At 41.8% G+C, this 25,835-nt stretch overlaps 1 protein-coding gene across 1 annotated transcript in view; it reads left to right on the forward strand.

Moving 5' to 3' along the window:
* Positions 1-25,835, forward strand: part of prkcaa (protein kinase C, alpha, a) — a 124,092-nt gene that overhangs the window by 30,808 nt on the left and 67,449 nt on the right. Inside the window, exon 3 of the mRNA XM_034537486.1 lies at positions 14,788-14,870. Within this exon, the coding sequence (XP_034393377.1) occupies positions 14,788-14,870 (83 nt within the window). The remainder of the gene's footprint in view (positions 1-14,787; positions 14,871-25,835) is intronic.

A 25,835-nucleotide genomic window follows, 5' to 3' on the forward strand; every position in this document is an offset into this window, starting at 1 on the left:
GTTGAATGATTGTGTAGAGCTATTATTTATTAAGAATGAAGCTTATGATTATAACAGTCATCATCTCCCATTCATTACCTGGGATAATAGGCAGTGGATTACATTGTAATACAATTAATCCGATCCTCATTGTGTGAAGTATCCTCTTTAACCTCACCTGGACCTGAACCTCAGCCTGCTTGTGTCAAAGTGACCCCAAAGCTTTTACCTTCACCTGGTCATCTGTAGCTTAATGCACATCCACTGCAGTGTTTACCTGCTGATAAAGGTTGAGTCATGAATCAGCCAGTCTGCCACCGCACCCAGTAATTTCCAATTAATATTTATAGCCTTTGCAATGCTTGACCCCCTGGGAGGATGGAGAGGTTTAAACCATTCCATCTGTGAGTCTGCTTCTATTCCGGCTCGACTTCAAATGGGCACATGTAGAATTCGACCTCTTCTCCTGATCGACACTAGTATTTGTGTAGTACATCATGCTGTCTGGCTCGTTCTCCTCGTGGCTGTGAATGCCTAGTCTGTTGGGGGAGATGTGGGTTTGGACACCCTGGGCAAAACAATCCCTGTGTGCATGCAGGCAGAAATAAAACAAACCCCTATTCACTCCAGAGGAATCCTCTGTGGTGAGAAAGGTTCGACAGCACAGAAGAGAGCAGAGATCTGTCATATACCAGATTAATGCGAGAGGTTTCACAATGTAATGGAGCTCCTTTGATATCTACTTCCCATTTTAAACAGTGGTACTTTTAAATGTGCCTGATCATTAAGTCCAAAGACATAGGCTCTGCTTTCACACCTATGAGTTATTCTGCATCCTGGCCTCAGCTGACAGAAATGAAGTGTTTGCAGGCGATCTTGGGGGTGTTGGAAGTAATGAAATCCCACAATACTGCCAATAAAAATAAAAATAAACTAATTTTTTTTCTGAAATGGTGTCCCAGCATTTTCTATTTATTATCCTATTCTGTCGCCGAGTGTGATTTATACCCGAGAGCAATACCAGTAACTGCTGGGACTTTATCAGAAATCAATGTATTTGTCTCCATATGCAGCGATAACTCACCCGGGAGAGATCTAGTGTGCGCGAAGTGTCGGCAGCTCAGACTGTGAAGATGGAGAGAACATGCAAGTGAGGGCAGACGCCTCAGTGCTTCACGTCTCGGGGCTGCGTCGCTCCCATTTGAGCCGATAAGTCAAGAGTGGAGTTAGTTTCCATTAGGATGCAGCAACAGCCAGCGACAGCCATGGTCGGTGGGCCTCTTTGCTCGTTTCGCAGTTCTTGATAGCCTTGCTGTGCTTTCTGCTCATTAAGGTATTTCTTTTTACGCTGAGGCAGCTTACTGTGGGATAAAACGGCCCTAGTAAAATATGTTCCTCTAATCTACAGTACTACTTATACAATAAGTACAATACAATACTTACTTACTTGCATCCCTGTACATCTAATCCGTACATTATGCTGCTGTCTTCTGGTTAGACCTCTTGTGTGATGTTGCGTTGTTATCTTTTGGAGCAGAGAAGCTGTAGATCTGACTCAGCCATTGCATAGATTTCCCTCCTCTGTACAATAGATCAATTAGCACATCCAGCCTTTCCTGTCTGTCTGTTTTAAAAGACCGGTCCCCCTAATTTGAACCTCTTCTTGTCAAGTGTAATTTGGGAGCCGTAAGCGTTGATGAGAGACTTTTTTAGACCTTATCGTCTGACCTCACAATTGAAGGTTGCGGGGTCCAATTTTAGCCTCAATACAATGTCTTTCAGGATTTTTTCCCAACTGCTTTATGCTTTTAAAAGCAAACTTTTGTTGTCTTTTGCAGAATCACTGCAGAAAGCATCAAATGTATTTCTCTGTCTGTAGAGCTGGGCAATTTATTAATATTATATTGATATCCTGACATGAGACTAGATATCGTGGGGCGACTTTGGGTCAGTGGTTAGCATGCCCGTCTTTCAATCAGGGGGTTGGCAGTTCAATCCCCGTCCTAGTCGATGTGTCCTTGAGCAAGACACTTAACCCTGCATTGCTCCCCGTAGCTGTGTCTATGGTGTAACATGTAAAGTGTCTTTGAGTATCTTAAAAAGCGCTATATAAATTAAATGGATTATTATTATATCTTCTTAGATTTTAGATATCGTAATATGGCATAAGTGCTATCTTTTCCTGGTTAGAAGGGCCGCATTACCGTAGTGGTTTTGGAACTTACCAGTCTCTTCTATTATTCGCCTTTTACCTTCTTAGTAATTATATCCACGTTACTGATGATTATTTACCAAAAATATTGTGTAAATATTTTGAAAAAGCACTAATTGTCAATCCTACAACATCGTCACAATCACCATAGCGAATAATTTTTTGTAAATTTTTTTAATTTATTATTTTCACCACACTGCCAAGCCCCATCCGTCTGTCTATACCCCGATTAGCTCACTCTCATGTGTCTCATTCCTTCGTGATCCCCCGTAATAAACCTTTCATCCGTCAGCAGCCTGGCGTTTGCCTGTTCTTACGGCCCCGTTGCCTTGAGCCTCTGATTAACTTGATACTTGAAAACCGTCCGCCACTGAAACGGTTCCTAAGCTGACACAAGCTGACTAATTAGAAGAGCAGATAAATGAGAAAGTCCCTGCTGACGTCCTGTTGCTTATATCTCTCCCGCCCCAGCACTTCATCAACAGTAACTCCGCGCCAAAAGTGAGGAGTGTGATTCTAAATTAAAACCAACTGTTAAAGGCCATACCAGCATTATTACCATGCACTCAAATACATTTCACTCCTCCGAGGTTTGGAAAAGACAATGCAGTGAAGTTATAAACAGGAATATGGTATAAATAATGTATAACACATAGTAAGTATAGGGATGATATTAAAATGCTCCTGCAGAAATTTAGTGTGTGATCAGAAGTAGACCACACTCAGTTAGTGACTCTTACCTAATAGGCGGAATGCATACACAATAAAATGAAATAATAATGAATACCCCCTGAAACCATTTTAAATTGTCTCCTTGTCCTCCACTGCGCCAGTTAAAATGTTAGCTGCAGGGTGCTTTCTCTCTCTAGTCAATGTGCTATTGATGTCTCGGTTTTGGCTTTTATGGTAAAATCCTTGAATGGTTTAGAGAATAAATTTCATCGGAGCACTTTCAGCGCAACCGTAACACCGTCTTTGTCCGGCACACTGGTGTGTCTTTCGTGATGGAGAGGCGTCCCTCTGTGTCACTGTGTTAAGGTGTCACCCATTATGGAGGGGTTTAAATGTCAGCGCACGGCGGTGAATTATTGAAAGGGATAAAAATTGATCCTTTTACCATCCAAATAAGAGGAATCTTGAAATAAAAATACAAAAACGCAGCGAGACTTTATCTTCACAGACATGTTTTGTGTAGCCGGGGGGAGGAAGGGCCGGCGGGGGGGGGTTTGTTCCTAGAAAATGTCAAAAACGTTTTCAAGAATCTGGTTTGAGAAGTGTTTAAAAGTCATCGGTTACACAGACATTGTGCTCTCTCCAACTAACATTGTGTAGTGTCGTGCACGCACAATTAAATTCCAAAAATTCAATTAAAGCAGAAATCTGTTTGTATGCAGAAGATGGTCTGCCTGAGTTACAAAGCTGCTACGTCTTTGCTTTGTCCTTGTGTTTTTTACACTCTGTTATATTTTTTCTCCACAAATACTACAACAGAATTGGCTTTTGGTGACGAGACACATGGTTTTACTGCGATTGTAGACGTCGCCTCTTTCCCTCTCTGGGGTGTGCTTTCCTTGTCCTGCAGAGAGTTAGCTGGCTGTGTTTTGGATTAGCCGTGCCTCTTTATAATCCTGTTAAGGCGCTACCCTATCAGTTGCTTAAAATCTCTGCCAGAGAAAGCTTGCTTGCAACTTTGCTAAATAAGGACTGAATACAGTCACAGTACACTTCATAGTATTCTGTCAGTGTATATATTTGAGGACTAACCTGTGGTGCAAAGTTAGTTTTCAATTCATGCAAAACTTTGTACATCCGTCTGTATATGTTTCTTTGTCATTTTAATTGGCTACAAATTATGCATATTTGCCTGCAGCATACTGGGATTGAACAATATGAGCAAAATGCAAGCGTGTATAATGTATCGGCAAGGGAGGAATAGGTTATACATGCGTGACATGTTCTGTCTGATAGATATGCTAGTAGTAAACACCCTGTGATGAGAGTTTTCCGATATTCTCAGTCTATCCAAATAACGTTGGACAAAACAAAAACAGCTGCATGCTCGGTAAATGTAAGAAAGCTGCCCAAATAGAAGCCAGCTGCTGGGCCCTTCCCTCGTGCCAGCCTGAGGTTTGAAACAGGAAGCTGGGCCCATTCCTCAGAGCCTGCTGGGAGGAAGGCTACGGGGCAGGTACGAGATCCTCCTTTGGAGAAACACTGCGGCAGCTTGTGCTTAAATTAATATCCTTTCATCTCACCAGTCGTTTGAAGTTTTAACAATGAAGGGTTTGCTTTTCTACTGGTTAGTCTTGTTTTATAAATCATCAAGGATGAGTGTGTCTAAGTGTGTGAGGTCATAGATAGGTGTAAGGGGCTCATATTGTCACTGCTGTCAGATGCTCACAAGGAAGAGCTGCTGGTTGTTTGGCTTACTTGATGTAGTATGAAATTGCAAATAGCATGTTAATACAGGGATGCCAAAGTCGGGAAAGGTTCTCATCGGTGGATTACACTTGACATTTGACAAGAAAAGATATTAGTTGAGTGTGCTTACTAGGTTTCTTATTTAAATACCAGTCTGCAGGACAACTAAGATGTTGCTGTCATGGACATACCGTACTGTCTCTGAGACCAGGGAGCTCAATGCAACACTGTAAGGTGGCCTTGGGGACTACCTGATCCTGTTCTCATGCGCTGCTATATTTGGGATCCAAACTGCTCATAATCGCACAGCTGGCCCGTGCCGTCACTCACAAAGTCCCTGTAGGCTCCCCTTAGCAGGTCAACATGAAGTTGCAGATATAAACTGAAACACAAAGATGCAGACTTTAGGACTGATTGGCAAATACACAGTAACTTTGTTCAAGCATGTAAAAATGCCAGTTCGCATTCTTTACCAATTGGATACCTCTGCTGGCGAAGCTGCGTTGCTTCACTATTGTCTCTTTTTGTCAAAGCCAGGCAGGACCATCTCCCTCCAACAACAGCTTGAGACTGCTACGCTTGTATGAAGCCGTTCCCTGAAATGTTGGCGGTGCCGTAAAAGGATGTGGCCTTTTTTTAGTCCCAGTGAATTTTTCATTAATACCATTGCCGTTCCAGCAAACATTTCACTTGATCTTTTTTTTGGAGCCCGGGACTGTTTTTGCTCGGCATGACCGAGTTGCGGCATCACACAGTGTCCTCAGGGATGTTCACTGTACCCAATGTCCATCGCCACAGAAGCTAAAGTGGTTGGGGAGACACAGTGTGAGCGCTGGCACGAAGCCAGGTTCAGGTTCATCCACTGATGTGCTTGACTGGAAGCGTTGGGACGTTGAAGAGGAGGACAGCCTCGTCCATCCGCAATCTTCCACACAGGTCATCTAGAGAGCTGTCTTCATGGGAGAACAAATGTTCACACCCAGTGGGCTTGTGTCCTTTTTCAGAAGCTGTTCACACTTCAGAACAGATCTGTGCTGCTTTTAACCGTCTCACGGTTCGGCGGCTTGTGAGCCGCGGATTAGTTACACAGTTTAACCATCATAGTGGGAAATACAGTTTTACCTACCTGGCCAACATTCAGTCAAAATATGCGGTCAGGAGATCAGCATTAATGCTTTGCGGTCACTGATCCGATAATGTTCTAAAGTGATTACCTATCAGTGGTGAAATCGACAGGAGAGCTGTTGAAGCAACTTGACTTCGGAAAAAAACCACACAAAAAACAGCCAACCGGGTGTGAAAAAGACTTTCTTTACCTCAAAGGAGTCAGTCAGGCATTTATCAGAGATCCACAGCATCTTCAGGAGAATCCTAAGTATGTGGTTCACTCAGACACACACACACACACACACACACACACACACACACACACACAAATGAGTCACAATTGCGCCCTTCAGCATGCAAAACAGCCCACTGCATCTAAACCCGTCTGTGTCCTCGGTCAGGATCGCTAAGTTCAATCAACAGGATGGATAATGAATAAAAGACCTGCCCTTGTCTGCCATGATTAGATTACGTCTACCATAACATTGAGTAATGTCCTAAATGCTCGTTGACCACGTCAATGATTGATAATCATATCATCATTCAAAGCATATGAAATACAAAATACATGTTTTTCTTTTCCCAAATGAGAGCTGCATGTAAACTGCTGACATGCTGAAAATATTTCAGTGTGATAGTTATGTTGCTGCTTGTAACAACAAAAAAGGTCTACAGCCTACAAATACTTATCATCAGTTAGAAAAATAGAGTGAAATGCTCTGACCTACTGACCACAGACTAGTCTTTAAATTATGAACAGATGAATCATTAACATCCCTGGTTTTATTGTTTGTCTATATGTATGTTTTACACTTGGAAGCCCTGTGTAACCACCAGAATGAAAGCTGCTATAGATTTTTTTCTTCCACAGATTTTCTTTATTTAGTTCTATCATAAATGATGAATGGCCTTCTCACAAATGCTGACCGTTGGTCTTTTTTAGGAACGCTATCCCACCACCACCATTTCCATAGCCTACCGATTGAATAGAGAATACGATGATTGATGTGCACAGACCGCCATTCACTTCAGAGCCGTCCCTTTACACCAGCTGTCCTACCTGCCACTCAGAAGTCTGACATTATGGTTGATTCTAATTGCTATACCTACAAGGGCTCCCCTTGAGTGCCCAATGTGTAATTTGTGCAGACTGCAATTCACATCCTTCCATTACATGCAATGCCTCTTGACCCATCTCCCCCATTATTATGGCCATTATGTGTGCAGTGTGTCCCAAACTCCTTTTCACTATGTGCCAATTACTAGCGAAGAAACCACATTTTGCTTTTCTTTCTAGAATTCACAGCAATCCTGAGCTAAGCATTGATTTTTTTTTTATCCCCACAGTCTTCAGTAAAATCAGGAGCTCTCGAAAACAGATGGAACATAATTCCTATTTTGAAAGCAGAACCTGACCAGCGGAGTTGTTCTTTATCAGCTGGTCTGGATCAGGGTTTGGACATTGACCTTGTGGAGACATTTATTTAGGAACATTGTGCGAGTATTTAAGTATGATAAGGGTTGACTTTCAATGGATCTTGTGTGCAAATGTTCAAAAAGAGCACGGGGAGTTAATGTGTGTGGCAGGAAGTCAGTCTTGTAAACAAGCAAGACTAGACCTCAGTCTTTAAGACAACTCGCATACAGCAGTCTATGTATGGAAAAACAACTTATGACATTTTCCCACACACTCGTCTGTCCAACTCAGTCTGTGCAAGGTTACAGCCCACAAGCTTCATCAGTGTTTTAAGATACATATACTGTGTTACAGAGGTCCTGTTGAAAGAGAGGCGAGTAGCTTTTGTATTAGTTTCAAATTAACTTTTTCCTCTTAGACCTTGGTATAAAGGCCTGTCTGGAAATTGCATCGTGGAGTAATAAGGAAATATAGAAGATCAGCCTCACAGCAAAGACATCCAACTCTCTGCCAGAACTGTTAGATGGAAATTGTAAATCTTTAATAAGTGTTTACGGCCAACACTTGTCTGTATTGGTGTCCAATGACCAAGCCGAAACCCAAATGACTCTCTGTTGGAGTGCTTGAGCTCAGTTTCATTGCACAGTGATTATGAACAGGGTAATTGCTGAATGCAGCTCAAGCCCCGTTTCACTGGATAGTCGATATTAAGGGTATGACCCAGAATGAGATTGGACAGAGCGAGAAATTCTCCCACGGCTTTGCCAAACATGTCCTAGACTAAATGACTAGTTTAGATGACCTCTTTTAGGTGTGTTACCACTAAATACGGTGAATATTTCTGTGAGTTCATCAGTGCTCATCATTTGTGCACAAATACCACTAACTATAAATCACCTGATTTATGACTTTTGTTAATGGGTCATTACTCAATTAAATCGCCTGATTCTTTGTGTATATGTTCATGTCTTATCCTCCTAGTCAGTGTGAGTGCAGCAGCCTTGGGCATTTTGTTTATTTTCTCTTTAGCGTTGAGAGAAAGTAGTGTTCAGAAATGATCCATGTTTTCTTTTAATGGTTTGTTTGTGATACTTATTGTGTAAAACAGGCCAGTCCACCGTCAATTGAGAATTTGTGCACCTTTATCTCCATTTTCACTGAATGAAAGTAATAACTCTCATTTATACAAACAAAAAAATTGTCATTGGACCCTTTACCTCATTGGACATCAAATTGTTTCTTCTCAGTCCAATGAGTGTGGCTCCATCAGTTTCGTGCCCGAGGTTTCAATTCTTGCTATTAAATAGTTTCCTTAATTTATATAACCTTTTTTTTTTTTTAAATAACCTCAATATGGTTTGTTTCCCTGGAAACCACCCTTGCTTTGTCCCATCATGCCCGTGCTTTTCTTAACATTTAATATAGCAAGGTGGGCATTTGAAGTGCGACATAAAAAGCCCTGTGCTGGACTGCTAGGAGCTGTCTCTACCTGGAGCGGTTTGTTCATAAGTAGCCAACACTAGTGCAGTAGGTGGGTGATGTGGATGAAGAATCAAAGGCCACTCCACAATAACAGACGGTCCAGCCTCTTTCTGTGTTTATGACGGGGACATTGCCCTTTACACAGCTGTGTGTGGAGTATAAATACCATCATACTTGACTTATCAGTACAAGTTGTGGTGTTTAACTTCAAACACATGATGCACGCCTGGCAAACAGTGGACCAAGTTAAATGGGGAATTTCTCCAGATAACTTCCACTTCCCTGTAATAGTGAACTCAACAGCTGTAGCCTGCTAACAAGAACAACAAAGTAATGTTCATGGCTGATTTCTTTTGATTTCTTTACCCCCTGCATTTGTTTCCAGTTCATGGAACAAACTGACAACTTTTTGTTGCTTGATGTTTTAGGAGAAATGATGGCGTAGGTATGAAATTACTCCATTATTTTAAAGTATATGACGGTCCTTACATCTTCACCTGGAACAGTGGTACTCAATTATGGTGGCGCCCGTTGCCTAAAGTGAGGGAGGAGTGTAGGTGTGAGACAGAGCAGTGACTGTGAAGAAACTGCGTAGGATTCCCAGACAAATTCACCAAAAGTGATGCGCTTCTATGTTTATGTCTCTGTCCTCGCCTCCTTGTTTTTGTTATCTCAACATAACTGAAACTATATTTGAACTTTCCATGATCACTAGAGAGAATGCAGGATGAAACAACAGGAAACATAAAGCAAACATAATGAAGTCGACCTGTTGGTAACTTCTGCCTTGTGTTACTTTGAATTTGAATAACGGAGCTGTAGCTACTGGTGGAGGAAACGCTGCTTGAATAAAGTGACTTTAGTAAACCAAGACTTAATACCTGTCTACAGGCCAATGAAAGCCTCAATGCAGACTCTTTTATTGATTCATACAGAGATCACTGTTATTTAGTATTACATGGATTTCATGATCAGAGACCTGGAGAAGAAGTTTAATCAACGTACAGTAGCCTTTTTTACTTAATATACGGCTGTTAGAGCCAAGTCCAAGCATGAATGGATCAAAAAGTATAATGATGTCTCTATTAATGTTTTATTTTCTGCCGTCATTTTACTTCAGATGATGAATGAACATTGGCCCTGGCTCCTGTCGCAGTGATGCACAGTGTTGTCAGCTTTAATATCCACTCCCTTAAGTTGAGATGATAGTGAATAGAGAGCCATCATGTGGAAAAAACTTTAAACATGGTGTTGATGGTAAAGCAGCCACCTCAATAGTGTTATTCTTACACATCACTGCAGATGCTGCTGAAGCCTTGGCCGCTGCAGGTGACAGCTTCAGTAGCATTGTTAGTTTTAGAGTTTGTTTTTTAGTTCTACTCATGGTTTATAAATAATACAGTACACTGAGGCATGGATGTCTGTGCCACATTTCATTGCAACCCATTTAATATCCGAGATATTTCAGTTTTGACCAAATAGGTGGACATACCGACATCCATAGAGCCATGATGCCACAAGCACGGCTAAAAACTGATTGTTGTCTTCTCATATACGAATAATCACCTCCTGGAGATCATGACGGAGATTTATGATTATGCTTCCTGTGAGGGTGCTCACTGCTGTGGGTGAAACAGCAACAGGTAGCTGATTGGTTCTGGTTTATTTATCTGTTTTCTTTTTTAGGTTTACACTCTGGAGGCATACTACTCACTAAATCTTGCACTAAATGTGTCTTTTGGCCAGACAGATTGCCAACAGCACTCTCAGAATGACAACATAGGCGTGTATTAATATGCCAAAAAGCAAATAAAAACCTTTATCACAGCAATTTCCACACACAGTTTGAGGATATTTTATTATATTTCTTTTTTCTGACTGTGGAGTTGGTGTATGGCGACAGTGGTGAAAATGGTCCAGGCATTCAAGTGGATAAAAGAACCACAGGAAATAATGAAAGCTGCCCAGTCTGAAAAAGAGGCTTTTGTCAGGGGGACCAGGGTGCTGCAGAGCCTCTTGATAGTTCGATCTAAAAGCTTTCTCTGATACAATTCCTTTTTTTAGTGAGGTATCGTGGAAATAAGACGCATCTCCATATCCCAGAACTGTTGAATTATCACTCCCCCTTTCTCATTTCCTGCCTGTATTCAGGAAATTGCGCCTACGAGCAAACTTGTGACCTGTAAAAAAAATGTGATTGGAAGTTTTTTAATTGATTTGCCAGAGTTGGAGGAGAAATGAGTCTGAGCTATATATATCTTTTGGGAAGATTTTGCAGTCTGTTGTGCTGGAAGGCAATACGTATTGATTTGAATACCCTCATTACACTCTCACTTGCTGTATAATAATCCCAGCCAGAGAGAAAAAGAATTATTAGGTCTCAATTCACCACAACAGACCTGTTGGAAACAACACATCTTAGCTTCTGTCCTTTCCTCAAAGGCGATTAAGCTGTTGTTAGAGGTGTATCCCCTCACATCACCAGAATCTCCTTTCTATTTAAGAATAGTTCTCAGCTGGCACATGTGAACGTACAAAACTCTGTGAGCATTCATTGCTTTGTATTACATTGTCAGTTCCCTGTTCTAATGCAACAGCTTTTAATAGAAACTGAACACCTTGACTTCTGATATTCTCAGTCCGCCTTACTGCCATGCTTTGCAAGTGTTGTAAGTCAGTAGCTTTCCTGATGATTTGCTCATATAAACAGGCTTGATTAATATAGTTATTAACACTCACTACTGGTTAATTATAGAGTAAATAATTCAGTGACAGTAATGCAGTTACCATGAAGAGTTTCAACCTCTTTCATCTTGTACCTCCTTTGATTCACTCACCTCTTTTTTTGTCTCTTTCACATACTCTTAAAAGAATATTGTTTAATATAACATACTGTAATGTTCCCTCATATATCCACTTCATTCATTTTCTCCTACTGTCAGGACATTTTAAATATATATGTGAGCAGGGTCATCTTTCACCAATCTTGTTTAATAGTAATACACTTAACAAATTCTTTCAGAAGGCATCAAGTACTCGCCAATCAAAGACAGAGCAGGGCGGGTCTTCACAGAATGCTGTTGGGGGAAAAAAGATCAGTCAAACCACCGTTATTAACAGGCCGTGGAACCGTCAGTCAAGACGTAATTTGGCATGCAGATGAAAGAGGACTTCCACATAAAAAAAACAACCTCTGGGCCATCCCTGAGGTATTTTGAATACACCAATGTCTGGTATTTCATGGTAGAAACGCTGTGAAGGAAGTGCTAATAGAAGGAGCGCTTGCTGTTGACGAGCCTTGGCACTTCATATGGAAGCTCACACTCCATTGATAGAAACAAGACAGAGGATTGGTATACGGAGGATTGGTATACGCAGTGCTGCCGTGTGTTGGTGTGAATCAAGGCTACTCTCACACTCTTATCAGCTTTTTACTGGAGGATGATTTATGGAGGTAGTGAATCAGTGAGATTTATGACCTCTCTGGTTTGTGGTCATTGGATGTACTGACCGATAGCTCCTAAGAGGAATCAGGGTAGTAGGGGTTGAGTTGTGGTGGTGTGATATGCCTGTGTGTGGGGGCTGTATTGATTTGCCATCGTAAAAGTTCATATACATATCAACATGTTGGCAACCCTAACTTTTTATTGTTAAGTAGTGTTTATATATACTGAAGCAGGGGTCAGCAACCTTTTTGATGTGAAGTGCTATTTTAACACCTCAAAGATCAATTTGCCATATTTCTACATGTTCTGGCACATCTTAATTACTCAATTAGTTTCCTGCATTTTGATAAAAAATGTACTGTAGAAAATACATTACATTCTCATAATGCTTTGTATTGTTTCTAGCAGGGCTTGACGATGCCAATTCCCTGCTGAACACTAATAGTTCTTATAGCTGTGGGTGAATTAATATTGATTTCTTTGCAGCCTTCTGGAAACCCCCCCTGATGTGACGCAGAATGCCAATTGCTAACATGTCTCTTTGTGTAGAAAGGTGGCTGCAAGGAGGTGCAGAAACACTAGAACAACGAGCTACATTAACGGACATGAAAAGACAATGTTTCAGTATTATTTACCTGTTTTTTTTATAGTTTCAATCTGATGTAATATAACCTACACAATCAAATATGCATAAGCCTGTATGTGCAGTCATGTAAGCACAATTCAATATGTGTGGCTCAGACTACTCTTTGGTGAGAATGTGCACTTTAAAAAAATGATTCCCTTTGTTATGACTTTTACTGCTCAATAATGTGTCACATGAACACGATTTATGAGCCCCCTTTCAGTAGAATGTAGTTTTGAATGAAAATGTGTTCTCAGCGATGCTAATGGTGTGTTGCATTCATAAATATGTGTCTTATTCACGATATTAGGGGACGGGACAGATGGTGGATGGGTGTAGAGGGGCTGACTCACTCCCAAACAACAGCGATCAGAAGTCAAAAATAATGACCAGATTCTTAACATTATTACTCAGTCTGTGTTTGCGTGTCTAAATCATGATTTATATTTCTAGACTGAATGATAACACAAACAGGCATTTAACCAGTAGCAATACATAATACATGAATGGAGTAGTAGTTTGAGTTGTGCACATGATAACGGTGACAACAGATGGTGTTTGATTCCGATGAAATCTTTTTTCTTTATGTGCCAACGAAATGAGGCATTTTTTTGGGGGTTGTTTGACCGTACATACCTTTCTCATGAACGTGATGGAGAGGAGGGGAGGGAGTTTCTTCCAATTTGGCACAAACGTCCACTTGGACTCATGGATGAACTCATCACACTTTAGTGGTCAAAGGGTACTGGGAGACTGGGACTGTATTATTCAAGAATCGATATGCTAATTCTGACAATTTCACACAAATGAATATAATAGGATAAAATGAAGAGATTTTCAACAGAAATGGATGAAAACTTGACTTGTTGATGGAGGGCTTGAGGACTACAACTGCAAGGCCAGACTAGTTTGTTAATTCAAGGTTTATGGGCCTTTTTTAGGTTATCTTTTTGTGAGAAGCTCCCCTTTGTCTGTTCATCCCCGGTGACCCTCACAGCTCATCTCAAGCACTCATCTATTTGTGTTTGGGTGGCGCTGTTTAAGAGTGATGCAGTGTAAAGACGAGAGGTGATCTGGAGGTGGATGCTTGAACAAGAGTGACATGCGCATTACTTTGCTCCGCTGATGTGAAAGTGTAGAAAACGGAAAATCAAGCAAGGTCTCTGAAAGTGCATCACATCACTGATGCAACACAAACCACTAATGGAGTCTACGCAGGGTCAGTCGCTGCTAATTGAAGACTATTGAAAACCGCCATTTCAGATGCTTTCATCTCATGCCACAAGCGTCGGCCTTGAAAACATTAAGTCCTGGGGAGAAAGGGAGGGTCTATCAAAAGCAAAGAGAAGCAGTGAACAACATGAACAACATGCAGAGCGAGAGCAGTGAGAATATACAGCTTTTGTTTTGTATACCGGCCAGCTTCCACAATCAGCCCCCCCACCCTCCCACCCTGTCTCGTCATGGTGTCAGACATTTTTCTGAGAGCCAGTAACAGGCGCCCTCCCCCTCTTTGAGTATGCTGCTTGCTTGGCTGCAGACTACAGTGCACCCAGTGACCCGGCGTGATAATGACACATTGCTCTGACACCGAGTAGGTGCAGATGTATTCAAGTGTGCAATCCTTGAATTGTTCTACATGGATACATGTTCAGCAGTTGTCTTAGCTGGAGGATGTGATTGTGTCCACATTTGAGTGTGCTTCTTGTGCATGGGAAACAAAAGTGGGCGTGGGGGTGTGTGTGTGTGTGTGTGTGTGTGTGTGTGTGTGTGTTGGGGGGGGGTGGGGAGTAGGCGGCACTGTCCTGTACAGTAAGAGCAGTCAGCCTGCAGGCAGGAGTGGCCATCTGGACACATGGTAAAGAGCCTGGCCCAGACATCAGTGGTCTTTCAATCCCTCTCAGTGTTATCAGATCTCCTTCTCTTTTTGCTGTCTGTTTACATATCAATCGACAATGATACACTGTATTCTAATATTCTCTACTTTTGGTTGCTTTCCTGTCTCCATCTGTCTGTATATTTATTTTTCTCTGATTCCCTCTGCCCATCTCTCTCTTCCTCTCCTAACGGCCTCCTCTCGTCTTTTGTCTCCCTGCAGTTTGCTGTTTTGTGGTCCACAAGAGGTGCCATGAATTAGTCACATTCTGCTGCCCAGGGGCAGATAAGGGGCCCGACACAGACGTAAGTAACCAAAGCCCAGCTGTTGCCCGTCACGTGTTTGTCGGCAAAGAGGTGCCTTCCCTGGCAATACACTGGAGTTCATGCGCATGCGCTCTTTTCTGATCACTCTTGCTCTCTTTGTTGTGTACACGAAAAAATTGATGCTTAGCATCTTTGTTTGAATAGATCTCAAAAGAAAAAGAGCTTCAGTCTCTTCCTCTGGTTGTATCATTTCAAAGAAAGCCACTAAAATGTTAAATTCAGTCGACTCCTGATTGAATCACAGCAGCAGCAGGTGGTTGATTTAATCCATCTAATGTTAATGTTGCGATGATTTAAATATTCCACTTAGTGAGTCATCATTCCCAACCGCAGAAGAACTACACTTTAGACTATTCTCTAGCTGCAATAATGCCATCAAAGTCGATATTCTTTCCTCCAAAGTAGACATATTTAAAAATAACATGTTTTGACATCATCACATCCTGCCGATTGGTTGATTACTGTGCCATTAACAATGACCTGCTCTGGCCCAGAGACAGATGGTGGCCAAAGGCAACACATCTCCATTGGTCTTGGCCACAACAAGATATACACACAGTAAGCTAACAGCTGATTGCTTGCACAAACCTGGCAACCCATTTTGCATAGCGGGCACGCATTTTGACATCAAAGTTGGCTGGTACTTTAGGGGAACCAAAAAGAGACCAGTTGTTTTCAAATGAATGGATACAACATATAGCCGAGCCAATCGAGACATTAAGCTGGGATGATTGTTTCTTCTCCTACCAATAGGCTCTTTATACCAATAAAGAAACTGACTGTGGTGGCGGGGCGTGGTTAGGCTCAGCTGCAGAGGGGATTGGGGGAGTGCGCTCAGGGAACGGTACCAGGTGGAGGCCTAATTGGCCTCAGCTGTGGCTAATGATGATTTGCTGCCGTCAACGAAGCAGATCCACGGACACAGGAGGGCGCTCAGGGGCGAGGCTGAGAGAGCACTATGGACGGCTGCCTTAAATAATAAAGATCAGTAATCAGTTCACGTCTACAGTGTATCTGTGCTAAGAGGTAACAAGCATCTGTTACACTGACCAATGAGAGTTTACCTCGTCCAATAGCTCTGGTCCAATTTCACCTGTCATGCTGTCAGATACGTCCACTTATTTTGACTGGAAAAGTCCTAATCTTCAGAAGGAAATGAGCTATGAGATGCATTTGACTGACGAAACAGGCGTTTTAACCATGAGTGCTCGTGATCCAATAGCTGCTTTACACCTTCTGGCTGCGACCCAGTGTACTTCTGTCCTCCGCACGGCTTCATACCACACCGGAAAAACAAGAATAGTGTTTTAATAGTAGTCCGGATTTACAGAGGACACCAAGCAAAATATGTTTTTTAATTAGTTTAGCATGGTCCTGTTACTAAACAGTATACAAAAGTATTTCATTGCATCATTTAAGATTCTATGACACGTTCAGTGAGGTTTCCTTTTCTTTGCCTGCCGGTACCGGCTACATGCCATCAGCCACTGCTTACCTGCATGCTAAGCGTGAAACCCCATTTACATGCCTGTTTGCCTTCCTTGCATGCGTATAGCCTCTCAGTGTTGCAGCAGCACAGCCCGGCCTCTGTAACTGGAGATATGTCAGTGTGTCATTCAAGATCATCAACTCAGACTCCTTAAATAGAGCACGCCACCAATGACACGGAAGCCGTAACAGCGGAAAATAGTCCGAGCCGGGAGATCCTCGATTCGAGCACGTACTGGGGTTCAGATCAGTGAGGGTTTTTCATGACCTTTGACATCTGTGCTTTGCAGTTTCCCAAGTAATGTGTTGCATAGAACGCACAAGTGCATCTTTGGTAATTAGTGTAGAAGAAGCTTCTCATTCATTCCTGCTTGACAAGATAACAGTTAGTTTTTTTGCAATTTAGATCATTTCTTTGTTTTTGTTGTGTCGAAAGCCAGATATCAGTTTCCTTTCAGACCTCTTTTCAGACCCACCACTATTGTACTTCCTGTGGCCAAAAATATATTTTTCAAGCAGCACAAGGCACGTTTATTTATACAGCATAGTTCGGCAACAAGGCAATTCCGAGTATGTTACATAAAACATGAAAAGCATCGAGGCAAGGCGCAAAAGAAACACACCACAAAAGGACATTTTAGACATTCATTTTACATGATATTTGTCATGGCCACACTCAGATATATGGATCATTTGGCATAGTACATATCATTTAGTAGTAGAGAAGAACAAATGTGAAGAAATCCAATCCGACTCGAGCAGACTTCACTTAGAGCGCCACAGTGTTAAATTATTCTCAGCCTTTTGTTCATGCTCTGGCTGGTTTTATGACACTATAACACTTCATGTGACCATAATCCAAATATCTTTTTTTTTTTTTTTAAATGCATGTTATCTCTTGCTGTATTAAAGTATGCAATGCTCCCTTTTTGATATACATTTTTGTGCGCTCAGCCCTGTTGCTAGGGGCAACCACACACATTACATGGCTTGCTGCCTCCCGGGCAAGCAATCTAGGAAGGTAATAACTCCCATGGCCAGCAAATATCCTGAAGATCTGCTGTATCTAGGCTACCTGCATTTTATGACTCATTTCTGTATTTTATAACTCTCCTACCGCGAGAAACAAAGTGTGCACAAAGATGCCAACAAGAGCCCCTGGACCTTTTCAATAACGAGCTCGCCATCAGTGGCTAGCCTTGGTTTGACGGGACGAGATCACCGTGAATATATTGTTCCTCGGGGTGTTGTTTCAAGGGCAGGCGAGGCTGCAGAGATGCACACACTCTCATGTGCAAGTTGCTTTGTGTAGTCGGTCTAGGAGTTTTCCACAGAGCACAGTCACTGCTAAGGTTAGAGACTCAGTTTGAGGGTGTCGTCTTGGAGGACAGAACTAACACTTGGTTCATCTCCCAGTTTCACAGCATTGGAGCGGATGTCTGTCTGCTCACCGGCTTGCTGCTCAGACCACTAGATTACGGATCTCATTACTAATATTACATTATTGTTGAAATTGTCATCTGAGTTGGTCGAATTGATGCATGTAAAAATATTGTATGCCGAATTATGTTAACAAAGTCATCCGCTCTATCCACAACGCTGTATTTTCAAGAAAAAACAAACGACACAGTGTAGTGGGCGATACAATCTAATTGCAAAAAATGCTCGATTGTTTGTTATTAAGTGTTGAGAGTGTAATTTTTCTTCTTGAGACTTTTACAACAAATACTAAATCATCTGCGACAACAAAATTGCACGTGAAATGATGTTGAACCATGTGACCCCTGCAATCAAAATCTGTTGGACTCTGGACCGGTATCACTTGTTAGCACATTCCATGCGAGTGTCACTTAGTCTGATTAAAGCACTAACTTTAACAAATTGTTTTTCGCCTGACTGCCGGGTGTAAAGTTACCTGCAGGTCGAGCAAGTTCAACGCTTTACAGGACAAGACCATCAATGATGCAAGGCTTCCCGTTTCACTACAGGTGCTCAGCAGATGAAACTAAGAGGTTGGATGTGCTCGCTATTGTGTGGGTGTGTGGCTGCTGCATCATTGATGTCCACTTAACCAGTGCAGCACATATGACCCGGGCAAATCTGCTAATCTTTCTACACTGATTTCTCCTCCGAACACACACAGACACACACACACACACACAGACACACGCACACACTCAGGTACATGTATATCCAGACAATCACTCAGGGCACTGATATCTGTGACAGAGTAACAGAGTTAAGCGGTAGCACACTGCCCTTTCTCCTTGTTGTCTCCTCTGCTTGGAAACGTACCTAAAGGCACATGGCAGCCTGGCAGAGCTCACACAGACACCCAAAAAATGCCCTTCTTATTCCCAATATCTATCAGTGAAATCAAAAAGACAGCATTAATCACTCAGTCACTCGGATGCAGTCTGAGAGAAAATCTAATTTGTATTATTTGTGAGTAATGGTGTAGGCAGCAGTGATAATAATATTTAATAGGGCAAATCACAGAGGAGGAGATGGTTTTGGCAGACCCCAGCAGGTTCTAGGAGAAATAAGTGTTCTGGGGACAAGGTCTGGCAAGCACACCATCTCATTACAAGGACTCTTCATGGGAACTGAAAACAAGATTAAACCCGAGTGGAGGTAAATTATATCATCTCTGCCACAGTAAGAAGCAATGGGGCCTTACATCTGTATTTGTAGTCCATATTATTCTAGCAAAGGTGTTGGCCATTTCTATGGAACAGGCCTGTTCTAGCTCAGAAGCTGTCACACCTTGTCATGGTTGCACCATGGGGCAAACCCCTAGTGCAAAGAAAGAAAAGAAACCTGTTCAGACATCTTCCCCCCCCCCCCCCCATTCTATAAATATGATTTATTATAAAAAAACTGTTTTTAGCTTGGCCCCCTAAAATGAAGCAATACCTGTGCAGAACACGTGTTTCAAACAATGAAACATCTATATTTATTCTCAAACAAAAAGGGCTGAAAATCTTGAACTTTCATTTTTTTAAATACAAGAAAAAAGAAGAAAGAATGTATGTAAATAATACAAATATAATAGATGCATAAATGTAGATCTTGAAATAGCAGAAGTTCACCAAAGTAGTTTGCGAATGTCTCCCCCTCTTCCATATGTGGTGGGATTCAATATGTGCTTGCCTGTGTGTAAATCTAGCTGCTTATGCCTGTGGGATGTAATGCAATGACCTTTGTATAAGTGTCCCCACAAGTCGGCCTCCCACCCATTGCTGTGTCGAACCCCTACACATGCTTCTAGCACACGCCCCTATGGAAGAGTTGGCACATGCACCGCTTCCAAGGAAACGTGGTCACAAAGAAACCCGATGCTCCATAAATCCGCTTAGAGCGCTGATTTTATTTTGGTTGCGTGAGTGGTGACATATCGTGCAGGAGCCCTGTCAGGGGGCTCTGTTTCAGCCAAATGAGATCATTGCAGGCACAAACACCCAATACATAAAATTGCACAGTGAGAAGTGCCAGATAAGCTTATCTCTTTGCCTGGTAGCTCGAGCTGCAGCATGGAGAACGGGCACATGCGAGGAGACAGACACACACACACACACACACACAGAGCAGCTACTCACCTCCTACAACAGGGGATAAACAAATGTCCTCTGTCACTGAGCTCTTATTCATGAAGTGTGGAAAGCTTGTTATTCGGACAAACACCAGTTGCTCAAAGAGCATGGTAGCTGAGAAATCAAGGGGGAAGGGGAAAATCCTTCAAGTTCACAAATGTGACCCATTAACTGTCATTACGATCTACAGGTGATAGACTGTAGAACAAACAAGAGAAGAAGTGGGAGGAGAGGGAAATGGAAAGGAGATCTTTTTTCCAGATGACAAAGCACTTAGGACAACATGAAGCACTGCATAAATGTCAACAGGCCCGTTGACTGTAATGCACCCTGAAACACCCTTGATGATAACTGTAGATGCACTGAAACTACATCTGTTGGATGATGATTTTGTTTTGATTTTGTTTTTTTATTACCAAAAGGTACTTTAGGCTACAATATGGAGATCACTAATATATGAGAACCATTTTCCCAGAGACAAAAGCCTTGTTGGTAATTCACATTTGAATGAAGTTGCTGATCATAGTCGGATGTTTGTGGCTTCTGTCTCGCAGCAGACTTCTAAATATGATAAGACGGTTCTCATCTCAAGCCCCGGAGGGACTAGGTCTCCTGAGGGGACACAGGCTAATACAAACAAGTGTGGCGGCTTAAAGGGGCATTCTCAAAACTTTTTACCCCCACTAGATGTGTGTAAGTTGCAATGCATATAGCTTTCAGTGACTTACGCTTCAAGTTTAAATAGCAGCCACAGACCTACAAGAATAGATGTTGTATTGAGTTCCCATGCTCTGTGACAGACGCACATTAAAAAGATTATGACATGAACAGTTAATCATTCATCTGGGAAGTGTTTGAAGAGTCGGACTATGGATCATTGTTTCTTGAAATGTCTCCCCCGAGAGATTCACAGTGAAAATAATTGGGTTATTGCTCTTGTGTCACAGCAACACAACAGAATCCCCCTGCCTTTTTATTTCAAAAACACTTTTGAAGTCTGGCGATCAAAATCGGGATTAATATCTGACAGTATTTTGGAAAAACGGTCTTCCCCTGACTCCTGAACGATAACGGGGACTGATTTCTTATTACGTTGCCTGCACAACAATGTAGTTGATGAGAGCCACCTTTTTAAATAGTGTGTTTCGTATCATAGCAGTCGCATTGTTGTTGTTATTATTAGCACCATTGTGGGCCGCTCAATCAAATGACGTATGAGCTGTTGACATCCAGCCAGATTCTCATCAGTGCATGGATGTACAATAAATGGCTTGACTTCCTTACTCAGCCGTAAGAGGAAAAAAAACTGTATCAATAATTAAAGACCAAACCAACTTCTCCGCCTCAAACAAAAATGTTTCCTCCATATTTACCAGTATGTGCAATAACAATAGGTAGTCTGGTCTACACATTGCAGCTTTAAGTTAATGTTAAAATGGAGCCTCACAACTATGCTATACTTCATCACATTACATCCCTTCTTCAGAAATATGTCACAGTTCCCAGTGGTTATCATTATTGACTTATTGACTTACAGCTGACGTAGAGTCCCCTGGGCTGCCGGCTGATGGTATTTATATGCTCTGGGATCCTAATGAACACTAACAGAGCTTGAGTCTTCCTTGCTAATGGTCTGTGACGTGCGTGTCTGAAATGTGGTTCGATCCAGGCTTTGCTTAGGGGGAGATGTGTTGGAGGACAGAGGATGGGTGGGTGCACTGGGAGCTCATGACACACTTGCTGGTGAAAGGTTTCCCACTGGAGAATTATTGAATAGGTAACATCTCCATGGCCTTAACACAATATTGTGTTGTCTTCTGCGTGACCCTTCAACACTCACGTAGTGCCTACTGTTTTGTTTTGTTCAATCTTGTTGAGCACCACTGGATAGAAATACCGAGACGAAACAGAAGAAGAGGAGATATGGACTGGATACAAATGTATTAATGCTGCGACCTTTGGGCTACTTAAAAACTATTGTGTTAAAAAAATGGATGGACTGTGTGAAGTGACCGTCATATGTGCCTATGCCCGAGAGCCCCTTTGAAAGTCTCTCTGGTGGCTCTGTGGCAGGACCATTTGACAGTTTCAGACCAGAAAGCTGCCATTTTCACACTCACATTCAGGAGATATCAGCCAGAAGTACAGCATACTATTGGTGATTATTCAGAGGATACTGGACACATAGAGCACTGTTTGACAGTTTTATTGTAATTTGAACAACCCGGCTCAGCACAGAGCAGCATTGTTCTCCCACTGATATTTTCGAGACTGGAAGGTTCACTGCAGCTATTATTGCTCTGTAATTCTACCTGTAATGAGAAATTGAAAGCAACAACTTCCCACCCACTGGGGACCGTCTGACTGTGTCAGGAAATCACCAACCTGCCAGAAGTATTCGAGGCAGACTTAGGGAACCTAAGATTCCTATCTGCGTACGAGAGGCACCCAGAATGCACTGGGCCTCTTAAGACTAAACGGTCATGTCCCTGTTTGTGCTGTATGATGGGAACCAGTATTACACACACACACACACACACACACACACACACACACACACACACACACACACACACACACACACACACACACACACACATATACACACACACACACACACACACAAAACAAAACAAAACAAAACAACAATGAACACATTATGCATATACACACAAACAAACAGTGCACACAATATTTAGTACCCAAAGTACACACACACACACACACACACACACACACACACACACACACACACACACACACACACACACACACACACACACACACACACACACACACATTCCATCAGTCCCTCTGAGGTTTGTTTACAGCAAGTATTTGGTAGCTGGTCTTGCTCCAGCCATGCTAAGTATTACTAATGACCAACGCATGGGAGAGTTAGAGCTGCTCTTGACCCCGAATCGACTCTGTGTCAGAGTTGCTGCAGGACGAGGGTTCCTCCTCACCAGCGCCTGCCATCGAGCTACAAAACCTCATCGTCTGTGCCACTCGTCCATATCAGCATCAAGTGTTCAAGACAAGTTTCTTTGGCTGTCTGGGATTCTAGATAACGTCAATAAAGATAAACTTTCTGGGATTTTACATTGTTTTGAGTTTGGTGATCCATACATTTTGACATTATCTTACCTTTTTATTATTTCCACACTGTGACATGTCAACATGGGTGGAGACTGGATGACACCAATATGTTCAGAGCAACATTTTCATTGTTGTGTGTGTGTGTATATATATATATATATATATATATATATACACACACAACAATGAAAATATATATGTATATAAAATTTATATATAAAATAATTTATATATACTTGATTTTTTTGAAGATCCTGTCCACTAAGGCCATGTGCTATAACTGTATGTCAGTGCACACAAAAACGCTTGAGACAAAAGCCCGAGAGGGTCTGAAGTCTAAGCTTGACCTTGCATATACCAGCGAGGCCTGAAGCTGAACCATCGGCAGAACCCCAGAAATAGAATGATACAAGTTGCAGATGAGCCAGCCTGCTTCTCTCCCTCTCCTTCTCTATCTCAAGAGACTTAGACTTCTCTTGTGTTTGTTATTCATCGCAGGTGTGAATAGTTTTACCTGCATTGCAACAGGCATGAAAAAACAAGCTATTACCAAGCAAACAACAGTTGGTCAGAAACTGGGAAGTGTTTTTCTTGCTGTGTGTCCAACATGCTGCCAGTTCACTTCAGCAGCTCTGAAGCGGGGTAGTTTCCGGCAGTTATTGGCCCAACTTTGTGCTGCAAATGTGGAAATTCATTCTCTTACTTTAGTATGCACCAGTGAGAAAAGGTCAATCACCAACCTGATATGGACCTCACACCTGTGTGATGATTTGCTTAATTTGTGATCCAGCTGATTACTACAGAAATGTGATATATTAGAACAAAATGTTCTGAATAAAGTCTATTATTGTCCGGCTGGGATTTATTCTTTTCAGCACATTCATTTCTCGTTGACAGCATGACTTGAAGGAACGCTGACCAACGTCATAACGCTCATAGTGGATTACTACTTCATGTTCGTTTCTGACCATGTGCAACTGTTGTCTACGCAGTATTTCCTGAAACAAGCTCATTCTCCCTCAGTCAGACCTGAGCCTGACTTCTGTCAATAGAAATAGGAGTGAGTTGGCCTATTGTATTTTCTACACATTTTGTATTTGTCAGATTAGGTTTTAGATCCCTTGTTATCTCTGGGGTTTCACTTGTAGTGAGTTTTCTGCGATCTAAATCACAGAGGGCAGAGTTCAACAGCCGAGCCACTGCCCCTGTCTGCCGGCTCATTACCGTGAAAAAAGACTCTGCCAAGACTCTCTTTAAAATTCCTTTTTTTAATTATTAAGCTCCTGACAGACGGCCTACATATGATAAGCCAATTTATTCTGGCTTTTACTGTTTGTAACATGGCCGTATAAACTGGCAGGTCCTAGTTTTTTTTAAAAAGTTTTTTTTAAGTTAAAAAAAAAAAAAGGTTTACACCCTGTCACCGCGCTGGAGAAAAGGTTGGAATCGTAAGTCGTGCAGTCATCTTCCAGCCGATGTGACGGCTCTGACAAACCCCGTGGACCTCTCCTGACCTTGTGGATGTCACTCGGGGCACTTGTGTTGCATGGCTATGAACCAGCGTCTTCAAATGAACACGTCTCTGCAGCGTCCATGTGTGTGGGTGCCGTATTACCTTGGCCGGGAAAGGCAAACAGGAGGGTTCGTTCAGTCAGTCTCATGCTGTGCTTTCCTATAAATGGTCCATCTATATAAACCACGCCAAGGAAACGGAAACACACGCATCTTCGAGTTATTGTTAAGCTATTCTTGTGTGAACAGTTCTCACTTGGAACGTGGCAAATGCTCTCGCTGACTGACAACATTATGAATTCTGATCAAAACAGCTGGAAATGATAAATCCTACTTAAAGGATTGTCCTCCTCAATGTATGTTCACATTTGTATGTGTTAGTGTGGGTCTGTATTTGCAAAAAAATAAATAAAAGAACAGGTCTAATTTACAGCATGAAGGCGCGGCTGCCACAGCGGGAGTTAAGGATGCTGTTATTAAGTGGGGGCAACATACTGGGGGTTTTCATTAGCACCGAGGCTTTACTTCTTCTCACTTGTTAGTGGCAGCCTTCAAACACAAGATTCCTGTTTTTGGGTCACTTTGTATGACAACTTCCTTTTGAGTTTTTGAATTATTTGTAGTTAAAATACCAATTATCTCTCGTTGAGTTGTAAAATGAAGAGAACACCTCCGTCTTGACTGCAAGAAGCTTCTTGACGTTCTAACAGAGAGTTGACTGACAGCCATTATTGGAGGGATGCAATGCAAATGTTGCTGCAAAAGTGGGTCACCCTGGTCTGACTGGAGGGAATGTAATTGTATTTATTTATTTTGGATTATTTAATTGGATTAGGTTCCAATTAATTCAAATGTGACTCAGACAGTGTTAACTTGAAAAATGAATTAATATACATGCTAAATAAGAATTTATCCTTTCAAAAAATAATTAGTCATTAAAATGTTGTCATCATTTGTTTTATTTCCAGATATTAAATGTGTGCTGCAGTGTTATTCGTGCTGACTTTCTAAATTTATATTTTGGAATTGAGTCGAATGACAGACCTAATTTTGGAACGGATTTTACATTCAAATTGGAAACATCTTTGCTTTAATAGTTTAAAAACATAGTTTGATTGATAGCTAATGGATTTTGTAAGCACTTCTGTAGCTAAGCAAAATCTGCTCACGTGTCTAATGGAACTCGATTTGCAGCGATGGAGTAGATGTGGACAAAAAGAAGACCCTCGAGGTTCATCTCATTGGATGCCTT

Source organism: Cyclopterus lumpus, chromosome 1 (assembly GCF_009769545.1).
Source record: "Cyclopterus lumpus isolate fCycLum1 chromosome 1, fCycLum1.pri, whole genome shotgun sequence".
NCBI classification, from domain to species: domain Eukaryota; kingdom Metazoa; phylum Chordata; class Actinopteri; order Perciformes; family Cyclopteridae; genus Cyclopterus; species Cyclopterus lumpus.